General features: G+C 32.8%; 1 protein-coding gene across 9 annotated transcripts in view; it reads left to right on the forward strand.

Annotated features, from left to right (window-relative positions):
• The window catches only part of LOC149772475 (cilia- and flagella-associated protein 43-like), a 123,798-nt gene that overhangs the window by 37,547 nt on the left and 61,310 nt on the right, over nt 1-24,941 (forward strand). For 7 of the 9 annotated variants that reach the window (XM_089947760.1, XM_089947765.1, XM_089947766.1 and 4 more), the window contains 7 exons: nt 4,162-4,308; nt 6,349-6,476; nt 11,302-11,482; nt 15,305-15,319; nt 17,807-17,911; nt 20,041-20,118; nt 24,184-24,309. In XM_089947760.1, the coding sequence (XP_089803886.1) occupies nt 4,162-4,308; nt 6,349-6,476; nt 11,302-11,482; nt 15,305-15,319; nt 17,807-17,911; nt 20,041-20,118; nt 24,184-24,309 (780 nt within the window). The remainder of the gene's footprint in view (nt 1-4,161; nt 4,309-6,348; nt 6,477-11,301; nt 11,483-15,304; nt 15,320-17,806; nt 17,912-20,040; nt 20,119-24,183; nt 24,310-24,941) is intronic. The other 2 variants (XM_089947762.1, XM_089947768.1) reach the window with 1 other exon arrangement.

Here is a 24,941-nt window from a genome sequence, read left to right on the forward strand (position 1 = left end):
TACAGTGTTTTTAAAAATTAAAATTCCTTTTCTTGGCATTTTGCATTTAATTTGTGCTTACTGATTAATCATGTACATAGACTGCGCTGGTGACCTAGTGGTTAGAGCATCCACCTTGGGTACGGGATGTCCCAGGTTCAAACTGCAGCTGAGTCATACCACAGACTTATAAAAATAGTACTGACAGCTGCCTTGCAAGGCACTCATCATTAAGAGATTTGTGTTAGGACTGGTTGGACTGGTGCCAGGATAATTTGACTGGGTGGGGCATCTTGCTACATGTCTATGGCATGATTCCCCAGTGCTAGACATCACTATAAACTGCCACACTGCAGACACTGTAGTAATATGACTAAAAAAAAATAAAACTACGTTAAAAACACAAACACATCATGTACACACACTGATCATACATGGTTTACTCAGGAAATACATTAAAGCTGTGGGCTCAAACCATCTTTCAGTGCGTTTTGGGAAATGTTTGCACGCAGTAAAGTCTGTATGATCCCTGTAATCTCATACAAATGGCTTTCAGTTAGCACTGTCTTATCTTTGATTAGGTTTTATACAGTTACCTTTCCCACGGATGATATCTGACAATGTTGAATCAGTGTCTGATGCAAATTGACATGGAATAATGATAAAGAATCTGTGCACAGCCTTGACAGCTCAGAATTGCTTTACAACATCTTAAACATTGCTTTGCATGATTTCCATGTTGTCAACTGTCAGCTCTACCTCCTCTTCAGACTAAATTTTAATTGCATCTGTGTGGAGTGCTTTGTGACTTCACATAACAACTGTATATACTGATGTAAAAGTCAAGTCCAACTGCAAACAACATAGACTTTGATCTGACATTGTATAATGGACTTACAGATCAGGTTCTGTGTTGTATCTTCTACTGATTACTCCTAGCAGACTGATTAGACCCAGATCTACTGGCACATGATGTGATGGTAGATCTGAGGATGTGTAGGTTTACACTTGGACTTGACTTATAAGCAAGTACATGTACATATAGTATGTAAAAATAAGTCTCAGTGTGATTTATACTATATTTACTCATAAGACAAGACAAGGCAAGACAAGACAAGACAAGATAAGATAAGATAACTTTGTTTCAGACTACATAATCCATACATCTAAATTAAAATGTGGATATAAAGTATAAACATTGTAAATATAAAAGATCATAAATATCTTATACAAGTATACAGATACATCTGCACAGTGGACTGTGCTCTGCATTGTTAAGAATGAAATTAAGTGGCACATTTAAAAAGTAATTTGTTCCATTTACTATTAATATCAGAATTTAAATGAATGTCATAGTTCCAAAGAGATTTCAGTATACAGTACTTACTATTAGATATTCTTGTCATCATTGAGAATACATACTTTCTCATTACTTCATCAAAACTGAATGCATTATAATTTACAAATATGTTGGAGGCACTGTTCCATCTAGGAAGGCCTAATAGAAAACAAAGACTACTTTTCATACATTCACAAAAGTTTGTTTATACATTGTGTAGTAATAAAATTTGAATAATTTAATTTTGATATTCAATGAACAGTTCTTAAATTTATGTAGAAGAATGTTTGAGTACACAAAAATCAGTAATGTCTCATCATGTCTTTATTATCCGACCGATTGGATTTCAAAATATGACCCAAATACGTATAACTGTGGACATATGTAAAAGCATTGCTGTTAAGATGTATGGGGGAAGAGATGGCAATTTAAAAAAGTTTACTGAAAGACCATGCATACTGATTTTTTTTTTATTATAGATGATATCTATCTCTAATGCATATTGTTCACATATCTTTAATAATTTCCTTAAACCTGAGATAGAAGGACTTATCAATGATATATCATCAGCAAAACTAAAATTGTTAAGAAACTACATATTTGGTGGCAGACATAATCCCATGTAACACTGACCCAGTTTATGATTTAGCTCATCTATGTATATATTAAGTAACAAAGGGGAAAGAACACCCCCTGCCTCATGCCATTGGTTACATGGAAAGTGCTAGATATTACACTTCCCCATCACACATAGTACAACTGATTGCCATACCAGTCCATATAAGTCAAATCCAACTGTAGCCTGCATAGACACAGGTCTGCCAGTGCATAATGTGCAAGCAGATCTCATTCTGTTTACATTGTTAGACCTAATTAGTAGAATAAAAAATAGAGACTCTGATCTGCTGGCACATTATGTGATGATAGATCAGGGTCTATGTTGTTTGCAGTTAGTCTTGTAAACAAGTTTTATGCTAGGTGTTTATGGTAGGTGGTTAGAGCGTCTGCCCCCGATGCAGGAGGTTGTGGGTTTGAACCTCGGCAAAGTCATACCAAAGACTTCTAAAAGTGGTACTAACAGCTGCCTCGCTAGGTGCTCAGCATTAAGAGGTTAGTGTTAGGACGGGTTTGCCTTGTGTCAGGATAATGTGACTGGGTGGGACATCTTGCTACATGTCTGCGGCATGATGCTCCAGTGCTAGACATCACTTTAAACTGACACACTAGAGACATTGTAGCGATATGACTGGAAAATTGTTAAAGCTATGTTAAAAATCTAAATCACATCACACATTATGTTAGGTATTACTTTTTAGAGGCAATAGCAGCATTGCCAATGTTATTTTTATCCTAAAGTTTTTGCAAGTATTATACAGTATCGTATCAGTACACCGTAGCACAGGTTTCATGCATGGGAATCCTTGTCAGAGACAGTATCATTATGCCATAGTATGGGCTACATGCATTGATTCCTTGTTAGATACAGTGTCATTACACCATAGCACAGGCTTCATGCATGGATTCCTTGTCAGATACAGTGACATTACACCTTGCACAGGTTTCATGCATGGAATCCTTGTCAGACACAGTGACATTACACCTAGCACAGGCTTCATGCATGGAATCCTTGTCAGACACAGTGACATTACACCTAGCACAGGCTTCATGCATGGAATCCTTGTCAGATACTGTGACATTACACCTAGGACAGGTTTCATGCACGGAATCCTTGTCAGATACAGTGAAATTACACCTAGCACAGGCTTCATGCATGGATTCCTTGTCAGATACAGTGACATTACACCTAGCACAGGCTTCATGCACAGAATCCTTGTCAGATACAGTGAAATTAACCTAGCACAGGCTACATTCATTGAATCCTTGTCAGATACAGTGTCATTACATCATGGTATGGGCTACATAGCACAGGCCTCTTGCATTGAATCCTTGTTAGATACAGTGACATCACACCATGCACAGGCTTCATGCATGGAATCCTTGTCAAGTACAGTGTCAGTCCACAATAGTTCAAACTTCTTGCACTGAACCCATGTTCTTTTGTGTATGGTAAGGTTGGAAATATCACATGGCAGAGTTGAAAGAATTGGTCAGTGTGAATTTTGTAGGATACAAACTTTGGTATCAATTAGCATTAACAGCATACAATGTATAAATATATATAAACTGATTTATGAAATTCAGATCAAAAGAATACATTTATGGTACTTTTGAATTATCTTTTTTTGTTCCCAATAATCATTGGAACAAGGTGTTATAGCAGTTTGCATATTGCATATTTATTCAACAAATTAATTGGGGGTCGAATTTAATATTTTTTTTATGCCATCCTCTTCAGTTTCAATATTCACTTGCTACTTTTGTTTTGATTGCTTGCATTTCAACCTTCCTTCTTCTGTGCATGTGTGTTTTCTTTGTAAAAAAAAACCAAGACAGATTTGATGTGAAACAGGTTTCCAACAAATTTAAAGAGATGATGATGATGATGGTGATAAAATATATACATTGATGATACAAACATTATGGGATAATTTATTACAGTTGTATCCCATTTATTTGTTATGAAATCATCCTTCAACTAGGATGAACTGTATATACCTTGGTGATGCATACTTCATGAGGTAATTATTACAGTATTTGAATAACACAGTATCCATTTCTCTAGTTGTCTCTATTGAGCAACAAGTTAATAAAAAGACAAAGTTATGCACTTATGTGTTTTTTTCTTAAGTTGTCTTTGATTTCTTTTGTTTAACAAACTTTATTCATGTGTAACATCACACTCCTATTAAGGGCAATTTTTTTCAAGTTTTCTTTATTTTCAGAAAAGAGATGACATAACGCTGGAACCTGCAGCAGAGTACCCTGGTCACCAGCTTCCTGGGGGGCGAGTTTGTCTCTCACCACATCATAAATGGTTGGCAACATATGGAACAGATGGGTCAATTCTAATTAGAAATGTGGGGAATATGGTAAGAAAAAATAAACTAGAAATTCATTTAAATGATGCAAGTTCATATCACATTTTACTGCTGGTTATACTTTGAAAATCCTTTGTTAAAAGAGAGATGAGTGAGCACAGTTGCTAGAGTGTTGGACTCTTAATCCAAGGGTTTACAGATTCAATACTCAACCAAGACAGCCCATATTATCTGTCTGTCTCAGTGTGTCCTGTTTGTAATGCACTTTGCTCCAATTTCCTTGGCATTATATCAAAAGTAATACACTCAAATTGCCATTAAAACCAGTCAACCATTGTTAAAAGAATTATGTCCCCTGAACAATTCCTTCTGTTTCTCATCTGCATTTGCATTTATTTTTACATATGCACATTCAAAGTATTCTGGTGTTACTAAAACTGCTAGAGCACTCATTTAACACCTAAAGAATACTAACTGAACTTAACTTGCACTTTTTTACTTCTACATTTCCATCACATTGAATAATTGCTTAATTGTACTGTTAGGATGCATTTTGATAATTTATTGTCTTGTGTGTGAATGACTGTAATTTCTTTGAAAATATGTGCATTTGGTCTGAGCATTCAGACTGTCCTTGCCTTTGTTGTTTGAATTAGTCCTCCAGTTATTTATGGATTACTGTGACAGTTGGTAAGTACTATCATCATCACTTGAAGATGTGCATTTCGATAAAGTATCCAAATTTTACTAAGAGTTATTAATGTAGTGTATAACAAAATCCTATGAATTCAACAAGTCTCACATTTTGTGATTGATCACCATGAAATTTGGTAACTGTTATGGTCATCTTCTGAAATTTTGCATGTGAACAAATCACCGTGCTCTTTAAATTTTTGTAAGAGTTATTCCCCTCTTTGACTTGCAGCTCAATGTAGGATATAACAGAACTTTGTGAACACAACTAGTCTTAAAGATTTCAGTGGATTGCTATGAAACTCAGGAAATTGTATAGTCACGATCCAATGATGGCCATATTGACAAGACACCTGTGATTTTTGTTAGAGTTATTGCCCTTATCACATGGACCTTGGAGACAAAATTTTGTAAATGCAGATAGTCTGACTCACATTTTTCAGTGGATCACCATGAAGCTTTGTGCATGCTGTGGTCGTCACCTGAAGGTGTGCTTTTTGTTGGCATTATTGTCCTTTGTATTCTTTAGCTGAATGCAGCATAAACCATAATCTTTTGAAAGCAATTTGTCTTGCATTATTTTTATTGATCCTTCTAAAACAAGGTACATATTATACAGGATACACATATCATCAAATCTTTGTACTCCCTCTGAGTTTTGTTATAGGTGATGCTTTTTGTGATTTGCAGTTGGATGCTGTATATAATAGAATTTTTTGACTATTGCTCTTGCAATTTCGTTGGATTGCTGTGATATGTTTATTGACCAGTTTGTATAGGCTTATCTTCATTATGGGAATAGTTGTGGTAGGCAGAAGAGACTGGGGTACATTTATTTGGCAAACTGCTCACCATTTCTCTATTGCTTATTTAAATTATTATGTGTCAAGTCCTTCCTTTGAAACATATGACATATAAACATTCGTAAACATTATAATGTATTTTGCTTGGTCCCCTAACCTGTACAATGTATACTTGTAAAGAACCTTCAAGAAATCATCATTTTGTGCTACAGTTGCATTAAGAATTATAGCATTAAGAATTACAGCATTAAAAATAATACATTATATTATATAATCGTCATTTGAAAGAATTAATACAGAATCAGATATAGATTCCTATCCGGTTGGGGCACTTTTAAAAACAAGACATTTTGGATTTCCTCAGAATATTCAGTTGTTTTATATTACTGGTAATAACCACAAGAAATATCCTTTGCAATGGCATACTTAAGATAAATATGCAGGCAGAATCAAAGTAGAATTATATAAAATTATATGCTTATATCAAGCCAAATTTACTAAGATATTGTCTGGCCATTTCTTTCAGACATTTTTCTATCTATAATGGGGTTTCAAGACTTTTGGTGCCTTTGAGCTGATACATATTTTTTTGCAGGATCACGTTGTCTCTGCCACTCCTCATGACTTCAGAACAGGTGGTGTCAGAAGTTTGATTTTTTCCGAAGATTCCCATATTATTTACACAACAGGTTTTGATGGCATTCTGACATGCTTTACTTGGAAGTAAGTTCAAACTTAGACATGTTGAGTTTTTGTTTTCTTATCTTGCATTTAGTTACATTTTGTTTATTTGTTTATTAGATTCCTCACTTTTCAGAAGGTAATTTATTAATTTCCTACATGGTACAAGGTAATATTTTACCTCCTTTTGCTATCAAACACCTAATTTGTTAGTTACTGGCTTGTCAAGTGTTTATAGAAAAGGAAATAGAAAACAAGACCAGTGGTCCAAATAAAAGGTCCATTTCCATTATTCTCTCTTTTTAACTATCTTTATTGCATAGCAATAACTATTTTGTTATTGCCTTGTTTATTTCTGTAGTACCAGGGGCCTTCAAGTTGTTAGTTTTGCACCAATATACATGTAACCTTGGGTAGATTTACATGTGCATGTAGTATTTCGGTGTAATTTTACTGAAAATATTAGTCAAAATATTAGTGTGATTTCACTTAAATTTTTTATATCTCAAAATAATATCGTTGAAATTTTGGTGCGATCTCACTTACACTTTGGTGAGGTTTCACTAAACTTTTTAACAAAACTTATGCTTAGAGGTACTGGTGTTTATGAATTTATTTTAAGTAGATGTTTATACTGAGTTTGTTTTATACCAGTCTGTTGTTGTGTCCAGAAAATACATGGTTTGAGTTAGAGAGTTCTGCCATGATTTTACTGAAGGATGGAAGTTGTTTGCTTTTCATATGAATTCATTCAGATTTTCTCTTTCATGTTGTTAGTTCATTTTTATATCATTGATAAAGCTTACCCACAGGTAATGTGTATGTTCCACCAATGCAAAAAAGTTTAATCTCCAGTCTTCCCATAAAAGTATTAGCACACAAGGAGGCCAGTTTTGTACCCATTGTGGTTCCATTGATTGGAGGTAGTTTTCTTCGTCATAAAATTCAAAGTTGTTGAGTTTTAGGACAAGCCCCAGGTTGTTAACTAGGAAGTAAGTGAACATATTATCTGCAGTTCTTGTTTATCGTGATTCCTTACACATCTCTATCCATTTACTGTGTGGTATTTTAGTATACAGAGATGTGTCATCAAAGGAAACAAGCATTTTATCTGGCAGTAATGGTTCACTTGCTTTGCTTTTTATGAGGTAATTTGTCATTTCCTGAAGATAGGATGACAATTTGTGGACATGTGGTCTCAAGAAATGATCCAAATATTTTGATATCCTTTCTGTGGGATGCCTGTTACCAGAGATTATAGGTTTGATTGGGTTTCCTTGTTTGAAGATTTTAGGTAGAAGATAAAATCCTCCAGCTCTCGGGTTTTCTAGGTTCAAGTATTTGCTGGTCTGTGTGTCAATATAGTACCCCTCATCAGTAATATTTGCAATGGTTTTTGCATATATTTATCTTATTGCCTTCTCTCAGGTTAATTGTTGTCCTGTAGTATTGTTTGGTTGGTATAAGATTGGGTACTACACCCGACTAGGCCAACTGTTAGGGAAAAGTTTCAAAGGGAGAAGGCTACAAATAGATTTAGTATTCCAGGTCATATAATGTGACTTTATATGACACCAGCAATAATGCCCACTGCAAAAATATAGCGATTATCACATATTCTGATAAATCAACCCCTCACCCCGATCTATGTTGATGCTGGTGGCCGATAGGTGGGTCTGATGTCACCTGTTCATTAAAATCTGCAATTTTGCTGCACGCGGATCTTTCCAGAAGACACCTGCATACGTATTAGAATCTTTTCTGTATTTAGTAGCAGCCATATCTAGCACAAAATTCAAAACGGCCATGGGACAGAGGGTTGTGTAATTCAGTGTGGATTTACCAGTTGCCAAACATAGGATTTGCTCTGGAAATATAATATATATCTCACCAAAAGAATTCTTTAGCAGTTGGAAGCTCCACAACTGCAAGAAATACTGGTTAAATGTATAAAATGTACACCAGTATGTACAGACAAGATTTTTCTGTAGATTGTTGTAGGTTTTAATGAATAGACAATATCAGACCCTAAACTGCCTGGAGTCAGTATCATCACTGGGCTAATTTATTGGTCTGACTATCCCATAATGCACTGGCAGATCAGGCTTTGTGTTGCTTGTTCTACTGATTACTCCTAACAAAGTGCATGGACCCAGAACTAATGGTGCATTATGCACAAGATAAGACTGTACCCAAAGTTTCATGTCTGATGATTATTACACATTTGTTCATTTATAAATATGTTTATTATTGGCTACTTTATATTTTGTACCAATTTAATTGTCTCACTTTGTTTTTTTAGGCTGAGGCAAGACAAAAAATTGAGTATTTCAAAATTTTCAGAAAAAATTGGATGTAATTTGTAAAAGTCAGGATGTCCATTACAGTCAGATCCAAACATATTTGTAACATGGGAAACCCAATTATCACTTAAGACAACTATAAGTGTAACATGGGAACCCCAGTTACCATTTAAGACAAACATACATGTAATGTGGGAACCCCAATTACCACTTAAGATAAATATATGTGTAACATGGGAATGCCAATTTCCACTTAAAACAAATATAGGTGTAATGAGGGAACCCCAATTATCACTTAAAACAAAATATATGTGTAATGAGGGAACCCCAGTAACCACTTAAGAGAAAATGTGAGCAGAAATAATCACTGTTCAAGTCAATTTTGAAAGATATTGCCTATTTATGCTGGCAGTGTTGTATTTAGTTCAAAGTAAATGTTCAGTTCCCAATGTTACTTTAATCTTTATCTTAGACTCATAACTCATAAATGGACACCTGACCTTACAAATCATTATAGTTTATGGGAATTTGTTATTATTTTTGGTTGCAATATTTTATTAAAACTTTTAGTTATGTTCTTAAAAATATATCGTTCATTATGTTTGCTTGTTTCTTTATTATCCACAGTATTCATAGCCATACCTTTCAACTAGCTTCTTTGTTGATTTATTTATTATAAACATTTATTTACACAATGTGTTTTATTGATATGATATCAGAATAAATAATGTATTTAATTCAGTTTCAGTTGGTATTTGTATAAAATGGCCTTAGCAAACAGTTTTTTTGCTTTGCTCTTTCAATATTTCTCAAGCTTTCTTTGCACCCTTTCTGAAAATATCCTGTCTAGACCTGAGTAAATAAACAGCTTAATATTGAATTAAAAAAGGAACAATTCACTTCTTTTTAATATTTTATATTTTTAAGCCAAACTTCCATAATGTTAGAGCAAATACTGATACTTATCCTGTACTCAATCCTATAGGCAAAGTGATATATTTTCCCTAATTTTAATCCCATGCCGTTATTGTCCTGATGTTCTATTTTAATAATCATGGTCCCTAATGTGCATCAGTTTTAGACAAGTAAATAAGTTTGTTTCATAGTGTTGTGCTAGTTTCAGATACATCCATAAGCAAGTATTTAGCATATTGGCTCTTTCCTAAACTGTTCACCACATTTAATAAATATACTTATCCAGCCTCCCATCATGCATTTGGATAAATTTAGTTATGATCACCAAGTTTATAAGGTAGATTCCAAAATAAATCTCTAATGGCCTATATTTAGAGTTTATTAATTTTTGGAAAGCTTATATTTAGAGGGAAAACAGTGTTTGCAATGAGGTAGAGAAGGTTGGTTTGAAAATAAAAATATTAAAAAAGAATTAAATCATTTATATCCAATTTTTAACAATATTGTACTTTTATTTAGTCAAGTCTACATAGGGAAACAGTGGTCCCCCTCTTATATGCCCACCTCTTCTATAGCAGGAAAGTGGACTTATAAGACAGGTGGCTGTTCTAGATGGGGATCACATATATGTGAGTAATAACTACATGTAAAGCATGAAAGGCATAACTAACTTGTAAATATACATTCCTTTAAAATTCACAAGAATTTTATCATGGTATAGACTTATGTGATAAGACAGTTATCAGTGTTATTTTTAAAAATTTGTGGATATTGATAAATGGTGTTACAAAACCACCTTGTCTCTAAAATCTGGGCACAAACATGTGGTTGTAACAATCCCTCTAGATTCATCAGTTACATTTTCCCACTCACTGCAGTTGAATGTAGATTGATGATTTTTTTCTTTCACTTTTCCTGCTTCAGTGAGAACATCTGATGACCATTCACAGCTTATTCCTTCCTTGGCAACTTGTACTTATTACATGAGGTGCTCATTGTTTACAAAGGAAGTGAGTTTGTCATGTGATCAGAATTTTTCAGTATGATACCCACTTAATTACATTGTATAATCTAAGAGAGGGATGTCACAAAGACTAATATACCAGTGTAATATCTGGTGTGTGGAGGTCATGTTGATTTGAGTTAAATAATACTGTGCTTCTCAGCTGTTAGCTTTTGTCATCTGGATAATTATTCTGATAATAATAGACATATTTTATCAAAGTGACAAAACAAAACATTTAAGGAACATACAGTAATAAGGATAATCAGATTACTTATCCATTTGTATGGATTAAAGTTAATTTATCAGCATTTTGGAACAAATGTCAGCCATTAAGTGGCCACTTGTGAGGTGTAAATTTGACAGTTGTTGCACTAATATGCTGACCACATTAGAGTGTGACAATCCTTAAGGGGTAATTTTGAACACGAACTTGTCTGTGACATGGCATTCTTGCTGTATAAAGCAGGTGGCTGCTGGTCAGTGTCCATTCAAGGGGAGGACCACTATGAAAGGTCTTGAAAAAAAATATGATGCTTTAGGACATTTCTTATTCAGCCTGAAAGCTTAAGCTTAAATGTTATTTCAAGAAATGTTTGATACATAAAATTTGTTTGTATTCCAAATTGTATTTGCTTTGATTCAGCTATGCCTTGCCTAGTATTGGCAAATCAAAATCTGCAGTAGATCATGCCCGAGCCAAGAAAACACGACTGATGAGTCTTCAAAAAGAAGAGCAAGAATATCTTCGAAAAATGGAAGACTGGTCACCTACTCTTATATCCAGACCCACCTCAGGCACAGCCATCATCAGTCAGGAGGAAAAGGTAGTTAAACCATTCCAGCTACTCTGTTTGATAAGTTTTTTATTTAGAAAGAAAGCCTCTGTCCCTAATAATAAGATTTTGGTCTCTTTTGGATGTAAAATGTTTCAAAATAATTAAAGATGAGGCAGATGAAAAACAGGGTCACAGAAATTATAACTGGTTGGGGGCGGTCATGCTGCGGTTCAGATGAACTGATAAATAAGAATATAAGGACATGTGTGATGAATGCTGTTCTAAATCAGTTAGATATACAATATGCTTCTATTGTATTATATATCCAGTAAAGAATTCTGCAGTCAGTAGTAATTTTGGAAAGGATTAAAGATTCTGATATATTATGATGTTACTAAAGAGTATGGCTGGCATAAAACGGGGCACTTTGGTATGAGTAATTAACATCAAAGGTTATGTGATCCCCAATGCTAAAATGCCCAAATCTAAACATCCAAATTATCACACAAAATTCAATAATGGATGGAAACAGGAAATACATTTTATGGAATAAAGTTCAAAGACATGAATATCCATTCTACTATTCCTATAAAGTCAGTTTAAAGGGGAACTTCTCAAATTTGACCCAGACAGCACCAATCTTGAGATGTTCTGACAGTCAGTCAGCAGTCTGATCTACCCACAAACAATTTAAACTTCTCTGTGGACTCGGTAGAGTTGTATTAACATTGCAGCCACATTCCAATGCAGACACTGAAAGGACATTCTAAGGAAAATTCAGTCCAACTCCAGAGGAAGCCTGGATCAAGTAAAAATACATTGTCTCCTATGTGTTAGATTTTAATGATGTGGACTGTCCAGACAAATATAATCCAGACAATGATTTTCTTTGAGATGCTAAAAATGTTTACGATACATTTAAGGAGAATATGAAAAGCAACAAGCTACTGTCAAGGACTGCTTTGATGAGATGATGTGCATATTTTAATATTAAAAGAGAAACTTTGTTCAAAATTTGTTATATTTGTCCATGTTCATGCTAAAAATCAGGTCCATGAAAATCCTCTTGATTTGAAATAAAAACTGACCAAATTTTGCAAATCACGATATGTGTCGTCTTTATTCTGTCACATGTATGAAATCATGACAAAGTCATGGTTGTGCAATTCAAGAGTATCTTGCATCTTTATTGATTAGTAGAAAGTAGGTAAATAATTCTAACACCAGTTACATTATCCTAAAGTTATTAAGTCATCTGCTAAATATTGTAAGTAAATTGATATCATATGAAGAAGGCTCAAACGTATAAATGAACCACACCTTACACAAAAGCGAGTAACATTATATTGTAATAAGGAAGACATGAAATGTTGCTGAAGTTGTGGTATAAGCTCAAGCTACAATAGTGAAATTTTTGAAACAAATTCAGTGCAGCAGGTTCTGTAGAGAATCTTTGTTGAAGTGGCTGACCACAAAAGCATGGTTGTTCATGGTGAACAGCTCCTTTTTCAGCTGATAAAGAGAGATATAGGACTTAGTTTGGCGAATTTAATTAGTGCCCATACCCATATGCACAGGAACCATCCATAGGCATTTGTATTTTGAGTGATATTTTAAGTGTGTTGCACAGAAGGTCATCTTCTTCAAAGAAAACTGAAATTGTTGAATTTATTAGTGCAGGATGGACCAGACTTTAAGGATGTGATGCAGTGATATTTAGGGATAAGTGTCATGTGGGGATGGACATGATAACAGAATAAGTGTATGAAGAATGTGTGTCATATTTTACCAGCTCCAATGTATTGGATGGCATATTGACCTCATGAGAACATTTCTATGACAGTGTGGGAATGCTGAATGTACTTTATAGTAAATGTCATACGGGTCATATATGTATTAAACACTGATTATTTCAGTAATGTGTGTCATTTTTTAGAATTTGATTTTACATACCTTTAGATGGCAATTATTCACTTTATATGAATCTTTATAAGACTATATCCCTTTGGAAGTTAATTATTTAAACACCCCAAGAAGTACATAGGCAAAATTAATGTTAAAGTATGTGGAGATTTTTTGATGATATCAAATAAAGGTGTGATCCAGTGCAACCCAGACTGAATGTTGCACTTGAATGTCACAATGAAAGTTATGCATGTAGATAAACAAATTTGTACTACCCTACATTGTTATGATTAAACTCAACCTACTCTTTTCTTCACCCAGTTAAATACTTGGCTACCACTGTAAGTTCATAGTGATCAGTACTTAAGTATTTTTCATCAGGAAGTTTCTTGCTGACAGTTACTGTGCAGAGCATTCAATAATAAAGATTAAATATACCTAGGTCAAACAAATATATATATATATATATATATATATATATATATATATATATAAGACGAATAAATGCACATACATGACTTGTATGACATTTAGTATAAAATTGGACCAATAGTGAAAAACAATGGCAGTTAAAACAGTGGTCAATATATCTAGATTCTGTATAGTCAGCTGGAACTACTTTTGCTAGTGTGCAAAGACTTGCAGCCAAAAGAATGCAGGTTCAAATCCTGCCACTGGATCCATGAAGGTTGTCTGCACTAGTGTGTTCTTGGACAAATCACTTTACTACATTGGCCTCGGCACTAATTAACCTGTTTGTGTCGCTGTTCCTTAAAACACCAAATCCAGTTAAATCATTTTGTGGCCTATTCTTAAAAACATTTTTCCAGAAGGAGACACTTGTATTAAGAAGACAACTGACCTTCCCATGAGCTTTTGAAGGCTTGTCATTTCAAGACCAATAACAACATTACATTTTGCAAAGGTTTTCTCTGAGATATTGATTTTCTCAAAAATATCTGGAGGTACCTCAGATTCTGACTTCAGAGAAATACTGATAAGATATGATCTGTTGATGACCTGGTGAAAGTTGTTTGCAACTTAGCAATCATTACCTCTTTGCCATATAAGAAATTTCCTTTACCAAGCTGCCCCAAAGAGAATAAATCCCTTTATTTCATCTAAGAGACATACAGCAAAGTACTAATGAGCAAGTAAGTAAAATCATTTAATCTCATTTTCCTGGCTAAAATTAATTGCTAACACCTATCTCACTGCAACACAATGTTACATTACCTTGAGTCAACAATTTTGTTGTGAGTCACTATATATGGTGGATCACTTTTTTATAAATTTTACTTTTGACTTAATGCATCAAGAATGATAATAAAATAATCACACATTCACTGATGTACAGTCTTGTATAGTCATAAGGCCATGATTATCGTGCAAAATGTGCAGTGTAGTAAGGATTCCAAGAAAACAGGTCTGTATACTGAAATGAAAGAACATTTATATATTCCTTCTGTACATTAGTCTTGTATATATATATCAATGAAAACTTTTTCTTATTTTACATAGATGAATAGTGTTTACGCTGTTAAATGTTCTTGAAATGCTTCAGATTTAAAGCTTGAAATGTAATAATAATAATAATAATAAGACAGCAGTAATGCTTGCAGTTCATGTTGGCAATACATGCTGCTTTATTAATGGCTCATTACAACCCAAGCACAAATTTCTGCCAGACAAGGGGCCCTATTGTAGCTATAATGTTTTTCCTTGTTTTAAAATTGCTGCCATTCTCACTACCCATCCACCATTTGAAAGGATTAGAAAAGGACACTTTGGAGCCCTGCCTGCAGATCTGAAAAACATGTTGTAGATGTTCATAAAAATGTTCATAAAATATTTATTGTCAGAGCAGTTGACTAGCATTTGAAGCAAAATTTTTAATGTAGAAATTATTTCTTTTAATAATATTGCCTCACAAATATCTGATACAGAAAATATATTTCACTACAGCTGCTGCCACCTAAGGTAATTTGCATATTAGCATAGATTAAGATATCTTTGCATAGTTATAAAATGCAATGGTCAGATATTTTTGTTATATTTAGTATAGCTAGCTTGAATTTCTTTTTGTAGGTTTAATCACAGTTTGATTTATTTTTATTAGTAAAGCAGCTAACTTCAGCACTAGGCATACATATATACACATTATGTAAGAATCTTTAACTTTCATTGATTTAATTAATTAATTAATTAATAATAATAATAATAATAATATTTATTTTAAAAAATGATAATAATAAAAATAATAATACTAATAATCATCATCATCATAATAATCATCATCATAATAATATTAAAATTATTATTATTATTATTATTATTATTATTATTATTATTAAACACAAAAACATTTAAGATGCTTTATTTCACAGTAGACAAATGATTTATCAACATGTTGGTTCGTTGTCTATATACATATATGGTGTTTTTGACTTGCATATTGTCAAACATGCATGATGTATATCATTACAGATTTGCCAGTCAGTAGATTTAGATAGGATTTAATAGCCACTTTATTTATTGCACTGCAAGATTGCTTTTGCTTTGATTTTTTTTAGACAGGCTGACCAAAGACCATGTGAGCTTTTGTTATGGTCCTGTACCCATCACATGTTGATTGTCTGTCATCCAGCTATCTGTCTACATGTAGTTTCTTTGACTACTCAAAAGCTGTTGCACCAATTTTTGCTAAACTTAGTAAAAATGTGTTTCATTACATGCTCTCCTAAGATTTTGTTTGTTTCAAATTCATAGCTGGGGTGCCCAACAAAGAAATATGTGGCTTCCATAGCAACTACAAGGCGCAAAACCTACAGATGATACTTATTTTCATCAATTATGGCTACTGTTACTTGTATATAAAATCATAGAATGACTTTCTCTTCAAAATTAAGTAACCACTTTTACCAGATAGCTGGAAATCATCCTGCAATGGATATCTTTCAACCCAAGGCCTTGTCACTATATTTGCCTATTTGACCAATGTATGACAGGTGAGCAGTTGGAATCTCCAATGGGCCTCGTTTCTTTTTAAGACTGCACATAGACTTTTACAGAGCACAGGATTCATACATTTTTTTATTCAAAATTGTATAGCAAAGAGTGTTAAGAGTGTTAACATAATCTTGTTTATCTGTATTTATTTCATTACTACAAAAAATTAGTTACGATCTCAAATTAAAAAGTAACATTCTAAGCACAAAAGCTGAATTTCTTAATTAAAAGTTTGAAGTTCAAAAACATACTGAAGGTCCTTAAATATATATGCATACAATAGATCTGTGTATGATTTTTATGGTTGTGACAATATTTTACTTAGTTCTTCATGATTGAATGTTTAGAATGTTGATTATAAATGCAACTTTTATGTACAAGGTTTATCATGACTACTGGGACTGATGATACAATCATGTACAGTAAAATGCGAATAAAATAATGTATTTGATGGAACATGTGCACATGTCTTAATAAGCACTGCCCCATTTTTTTGCTCATTACTTGGATAACAATAGCCACTTCTCAGCCCATGTGTCTCAATCCCAGCATGCCATGTGGGAGGGAAGTTGCTAAATCTATATTGGACATCTTGATTTTCTAACAACCTTAGCTACTATGCATACCTGATCACAATTTTACTAAACATCTCAAAATCTCACATCAGATTTAGATTTTACATTACCCTGCCTGTGATGCTATTAGTATTGAGTATTTTTGTCAGAGGCTGGGGTAGTGAAAAGGATGCAAGGTCAAATTTTTGGAAAACAGCTTATTCTTAATTTTTTAATCCTCACAGTTTCTTCAGGATAAGGCAAGACTCCTTTAAGGAAAATTCAAAATGTTATGATTGTATTTGAATTCCTGTTGACTGTTCAATGTTCTTTAAAAAAATAATTGTTACAAACCCAGCAATAGGAAAGATACTAAAAAATCTAAATATGAGATAGAAATGTTGAAGTGTTTAGTGGAACTGGAACCTGGTGTTTCGTTGTTATTTAACTCAAATTAATTTTACCTGTATTTTAATGTGGACAATTAATATTGGTTACCTTCCTTTCAATGTTTTACTGAAAACTATATCAGTTATTTTTTAAATGGGTAAATGGGCAAATTTGATGAGTAGAAGTGTGTTTTTTAATTTCAGTGATATTTATTTTAGTTACCATTATTTACAAAATAATCTACAAACTATGATATAATATTTATTTTTGGCACAGGAAATGTAGGCAGGTCTGATTATAAGTGGCATGGTTTTAATTCACTAATACTTTTTTGATGGAAAAAAGAATTCTAGACAATATACTGTCAGGCATTATATTTAGAGGAAGTTTGGCTTTTCTAATTTTGGCCATATATTTTCCATGCATCAAAAGGATAAAATTATTCTAATGTTACAATGTATCAATTTATATATAAATAGAAAGATTATAATATTTTTTTAATTACATTTTGCAGGAGAGACAAAGGCGTATAGAAGCTGTTGAGAAAGATGAAATTTATACAACTCCTACCCCTACACCTTCACCAGATGCCACATGGCTACAGACACAGGAATTAGAGGTAGAGAACTAATTAGATCAAGTTAATTAGTTGTTTGCAAGAGAGAAATTTAAATAAAATTTTGATGAACAGTGGCCTAATTGTTTTCATGTTACAAGCAGGAAAGTAAACATTTTTAAGACATATAAATTTGTATTGAAGTGTTACCATATTGATCCAATAATAAGCACATGATTGATGATAAGCCCCTCCTCAATTTTACAAAATCATTGAAAATAATTGCTTAGGATATATTTGATGATAAGCATACATCCAACTTTTTGACAAATTATTTAGGCTGGCCCCCTGGTCTTATTATCTGGGGGAAATATGGTAAATATAAATTTGAGATTGAGGTGAAAAGTATGTCATGAACATGAACAAGAACAAAATTTCAAGGGTCAATTTTTTAATGACATCTTTAAACAAAAATGCGAAAGAACCATTTTATAACAAATTCAGGTATAGAATTTCCACTTATTTCAAATTTTGGATTTAAGTGTGTAAGTTAAACTAGAACCATTTTGATGACTTGCCATTGAAAGTTAGCTCGTACATTTTGGACTAATAATTAAACTAACAGTATCATTTGAGACTATGTCTTCCCCCCCACCCCAGCCCTCTTAAAGTTATCTAGTGGTAGGAATCCAAGATTCCAATAAATATATTGTGTGTTATCATATATGACTACATATATGAAGTTTGGTTGATTAGCAAATATTTGAAAATGCCACCATTGTAAACCAAATATACTTGGTTATAAGTCAAATCCAATACCATCTTTACTTGGTTATAAGTCAAATCCAATACCATATTTACTTGGGTATAAGTCAAATCCAATACCATATTTACTTGGTTATAAGTCAAATCCAATACCATATATACTTGGTTATAAGTCAAATCTTTAGCTATATATACTTGGTTATAAGTCAAATCCTAAGCCATCTATACTTGGTTATAAGTCAAATCCAATACCACATTTACTTGGTTATAAGTCAAATCCAGTACCATATATACATGGTTGTAAGTCAAATCCAATACCATATTTAATTGGTTATAAGTCAAATCCAATACCATATACTCTTGGTTATAAGTCAAATTCAATACCATATGTACTTGGTTATAAGTCAAATCCAGTACCATATATACTTGGTTATAAGTCAAATCCAATACCATATTTACTTAGTTATAAGTCAAATCCAATACCATATATACTTAGTTATAAGTCAAATCCAATACTATATTTTTCTTGGTTATAAGTCAAATCCAACTGCAAACAACTTATACCTTGATCTGCAGTCACATAGTGGTCAGCAGCAATTTATTTTTGTTCAGGCTTCCTGTATTCCAAAGACTTATATGAATCATATTTCAAAAAATATATACAGTATACTATTATTATAAAGTCTTTCAGTATAACACAGCCTCTCATATTACTTGGGAAAGGGCATGAATTCCATTAAGTTTAATTTTATTATTGCCACTTTTTTTATTTCACCTGATTTTAATTTGATTCTGCCATTGCCATCCATTTTGTTTCCCTTAAATTTTGTTCATGGATAATGGGAGCCAATTATTATGTGATGTTATAGCATTAAAATTTTCTTTTTTGTGGTTCACTGTAACATACCCCATTATTAAGATACCTCGGTATACAGTTCTATCACTAATAATGCAGTGCACTGGTATTTCACCAATCAGCAGCTTTATAATGAGCAGGTACTGTTGAAAGAAAATGTGACCAGTTACCCCAAAATAAAGTGAGTGTTTGTGGGAAAATTAAATTTGTAAATATGCTTGGCTAAATATGTGAGATCAGATGTTTAGAACTATAGCATGCCCTCATTATAACACTGTTCATGTGAGACAGTCTGATAATGAAAAGTACATGATAGCTACAATTTTGCTATGTTTTAATCAATGGCATTATAGTGAGGGAGCACTGTATTTGTACTGCCTAAAAAATTCTGCATTTGTTAGCTTTTATTAATTACATGAGAAAGAAGATGCAATCCTGTAAATTGTAAAAAAAGTTGAAATAATTTGTATACCAGCTATTATATATTTAACGATTTATGAACATAATGTTAAATAGATATATGTATGTCTTGAAGGCAAAATATTTAATACAATATTATTTTGCATCATAGTCATTCAAGGAAGAGGACAAACAGTATTCAGAAAAGAAAAAGAAATTGAGGGAAGAAATCAGAGACATGAGGAAAACTGTAAGTTAACAAATATTTATGTTGTCTCTGTCTGTTGGTCATAGGGTTTAAAGTTTCCAGCTTTGTAGAAGTCATTGTTTTAAGTCACCATTGCTGTTTAGCATTTTTGACACTAACAATAAAGAAAGTATTATCCTGCAGAGAGAATAAAATGATTGATTTATGCCATGCTTGTCACAGCCGATACTGTTTCAGGATATATTTTGCTGCCAGAATGTTGTTTTGACCATCAGGTCTTCTCAGCCTTAGTCCATGTTTCCCATGTATTAGTAGCATGCAGGCATATTACCTTACTTCTCTGATAATAATTTGAAATCTAATTTTAAACAATAAGGCATAAATAACCAGGCTATTTAATGTGACTCAGATGTATTTTATTGTGATATAATCCATATTTTGTGACATTTGCCACATGCTGCCTTGTGACTTCATCAGCCCTGTGCTCCACCACTGAAAGTAAACAGTTCTTATTTGTTTCCACTGTGTAATTTGGCAAAATCTTCTCATTCTAAACTAAAGTTATTGCAGAGAAAAGATTACAGCGGATGCAAAACGCATGCAGCATTATACGTTTATCAAAACATCTGTTCTTTTCTGGAGTACTTTTTTTCTCCCCAGCAAATTTCAGCATTATGACAGTAGCATTATTGTAGTCAAGAGAGTTAACCCAGTGTGAAACATATGGCTCTAGGACATTATTGTAGTCAAGAGAGTTAACCCAATGTGAAGCATATGTTGTTAGGACATTATTGTAGTCAAGAGAGTTAACCCAATATGAAGCATATGGCTTTAGGACATTATTATTGTCAAGAGAGTTAACCCAATATGAAACATATATCGTTAGGACATTATTGTAGTCAAGAGAATTAACCCAATGTGAAGCATATGGCTTTAGGACATTATTATTGTCAAGAGAGTTAACCCAATATGTAGCATATGTCATTAGGACATTATTGTTGTCAAGAGAATTAACCCAGTGTGAAGCATATGTCTTTAGGACATTATTATAGTCAAGAGAGTTAACCCAATGTGAAGCATATGTCTTTAGGACATTATTGTAGTCAAGAGAAGTAACCCAATGTGAAGCATATGTTGTTAGGACATTATTGTAGTCAAGAGATTTAACCCAATGTGAAGCATATGTCTTTAGGACATTATTATTGTCAAGAGAGTTAACCCAATGTGAAGCATATGTCTTTAGGACATTATTATTGCCAAGAGAGTTAACCCAGTGTGAAGCATATGTCTTTAGGACATTATTGTTGTCAAGAGAATTAACCCAATGTGAAGCATATGTCTTTAGGACATTATTGTTGTCAAGAGAATTAACCCAATGTGAAGCATATGTCGTTAGGACATTATTGTAGTCAAGAGAATTAACCCAATGTGAAGCATATGGCTTTAGGACATTATTGTCAAGAGAGTTAACCCAATATGAAGCATATGTTGTTAGGACATTATTGTAGTCAAGAGAGTTAACCCAATATGAAGCATATGTCGTTAGGACATTATTGTAGTCAAGAGATTTAACCCAATGTGAAGCATATGTCTTTAGGACATTATTATTGTTAAGAGAGTTAACCCAATGTGAAGCATATGTCTTTAGGACATTATTATTGTTAAGAGAGTTAACCCAATGTGAAGCATATGTCTTTAGGACATTAATATTGTCAAGAGAATTAACCCAATGTGAAGCATATGTCTTTAGGACATTATTATTGTCAAGAGAGTTAACCCAATGTGAAGCATATGTCTTTAGGACATTATTATAGTCAAGAGAGTTAACCCAATGTGAAGCATATGTCTTTAGGACATTATTATAGTCAAGAGATTTAACCCAATGTGAAGCATATGTCTTTAGGACATTATTATTGTCAAGAGAGTTAACCCAATGTGAAGCATATGTCTTTAGGACATTATTATAGTCAAGAGAGTTAACCCAATGTGAAGCATATGTCTTTAGGACATTATTATAGTCAAGAGATTTAACCCAATGTGAAGCATATGTCTTTAGGACATTATTGTAGTCAAGAGATTTAACCCAATGTGAAGCATATGTCTTTAGGACATTATTATTGTCAAGAGAGTTAACCCAATGTGAAGCATATGTCTTTAGGACATTATTATTGTCAAGAGAGTTAACCCAATGTGAAGCATATGTCTTTAGGACATTATTATTGTTAAGAGAGTTAACCCAATGTGAAGCATATGTCTTTAGGACATTATTATTGTCAAGAGAGTTAACCCAATGTGAAGCATATGTCTTTAGGACATTATTATTGTTAAGAGAGTTAACCCAATGTGAAGCATATGTCTTTAGGACATTATTGTTGTCAAGAGAATTAACCCAATGTGAAGCATATGTCTTTAGGACATTATTGTTGTCAAGAGAATTAACCCAATGTGAAGCATATGTCGTTAGGACATTATTGTAGTCAAGAGAGTTAACCCAATGTGAAGCATATGTCTTTAGGATATTATTGTAGTCAAGAGAATTAACCCAATATGAAGCATATGTCATTAGGACATTATTGTAGTCAAGAGATTTAATCCAATGTGAAGCATATGTCTTTAGGACATTATTGTTGTCAAGAGAAATAACCCAATGTGAAGCATATGTCGTTAGGACATTATTGTAGTCAAGAGAATTAACCCAATGTGAAGCATATGGCTTTAGGAATATTATCTTGTGATAAGTCACTTTTTTATTAGTGAAAATCTTTGCTTGACTGAATATTCTGAATTAAGATATTAAAGATTTGTTGTCAGCTGTAGAAATTATTATAATAAAACTGTAAAATGTGCAAAATATTAAACTTGCTGTATAACTCATTCAGTTTGTTTCCCTCATAAGTTTTCTTTGTAGACAAATTATATATGGTTTGATATTGAAATCTGAGTAAAGCATAAAAATAGAACAAAATTTTAGATTGGTCATCTTAGATGAATGAAATTTCTATCTTTTGAAATTCTAGTGAATAATGATTGTTTGTACGTGCTTCAAATGTCTTAGCAGTTACCCACACACACACACACATGAACACAAAATTATACTTAAGTATACATTTTTTTCTGCTGCAGAAAGTTAAATATCTTTTACAAAATAATAACAGTTATTTCATAGAAAATTATAAAAAGGTACCCTTTCACCTAACATCTATACATAGTTGCAGATTGGGTATCGAAAACTGATAAAAAATTATGCTGGTTAATGATCAGTGAGTCTCCTTGTTAAATACATTGAAAAAAGATACTTTGATGAGTAATTATTTCTCTTTGTCACATTTACTGAGATTCAGTTAGAATGTATTTTGTATATTCTACATTTGTAGGAGTTATTCTCCTGTTTGTTATCCTAGTACCTTTGGTTTCAGCAGCCATACTTTAACAAGTTCTGTTGTTTGATTTCAAATTGACAGAACCCTTGAATGGATTTGTTTTCCAGCATTCTAAGACATCATTTAAAAGACTTATGTCTCATGATAATCAGTCTTGACTCTGGTTTCTGTGTCATTACTTTTACCAAAATTGTTGGAATTCAAAACAAATTTAGCAGTCAGCTCTATATAGATGAGTCCTTTAATGAGTTGTCTTCAGCATTCCAGAGCGGTGTTTAAAAGAGTTATGGACCCTGATGTCTGATCCTTCTCACTTTGGTTTCTGTAACATAACTTTACTAAGAATTCTTGGATTTCAATGTATTTAGCATGCACATTTATATTGATAAAACCTTCAGTTATTTTGTTTTTTAAAATTCCCAAACATGATTTAGGGGATATATGGTCTGACTTTGTTTTCTATAACATTATTTACTAAGGATTATTGGATTTCAGCTACATTTTGTATGCAGCTTTACACTGATGAGAATTCTAATAAGTTTCATACCCAGTGTTCTACATTCTTTTTTAGAATAATTATGCCCTGATTGACTGTTATTTCACATTATCATTATGTTATACTTGAAATTGAACCTACTTTCCTTTCCACCTGAATGCATAAATATGACCCATCAGTAATTGAATGGTTTCTTTTTTTGAAATATGATATTTAAATTTTCAATTGCAGCTGCAAGAAAGGTTGAGAATCAACGAAACTCTGCCAGAAATAGAACGGCTGAATCGGCATGAATTTGACCTTGACATTGAGGAACAGAACCGACTGCAGGCAGAAAACGATGCAGAAGTTCAAAGGGTAAATGAAACCATGTTGTCTGGCAAGAATATTAAAACCATATGAAACACTGCAAATTGTATGTGATCCATTAATGACTTCATTCTTTATTATTATCCATAATGACCATAATTAACTTCCATACATGATGGTATTTTTGCATGGTCAGATTGGTATGAATTTCTTTAAAAAAACATTTGCAAGAAATAGAATTATTATAAATCTGTAGGTATGGATATGTCTGATGTATAGCATATCATGAATATGTCTGTTGTATACCATGTGATAAATATGCCTATTTTATAACATATCATGAATATGTCTATCATATATGATGTCATTAATATGTCTATTTTATACCATATCATGAATATGTATATGGTATAACATATCATGAATATAGCTATTGTATATGATGTCATGAATATGTCTATTGTATACCATGTCATGAATATGTATATTGTATAACATATCATGAATATAGCTATTGTATACAATGTCATGAATATGTCTATTGTATACCATGTCATGAATATGTCTACTGTATTAGGGCATAACCGATTAGCATTTTTCTACTGATTTCCGATTCCGGATTTTGGGCATGAAATTTTTCCGATTCCGGATACGATTCAATTAATCGGAAATGCTAAATT

The sequence above is a fragment of the Sinohyriopsis cumingii genome, unplaced genomic scaffold (genome assembly GCF_028554795.1).
Source record: "Sinohyriopsis cumingii isolate HCF-2022 unplaced genomic scaffold, ASM2855479v2 utg001460l, whole genome shotgun sequence".
Classification (NCBI taxonomy): Eukaryota; Metazoa; Mollusca; class Bivalvia; order Unionida; family Unionidae; genus Sinohyriopsis; species Sinohyriopsis cumingii.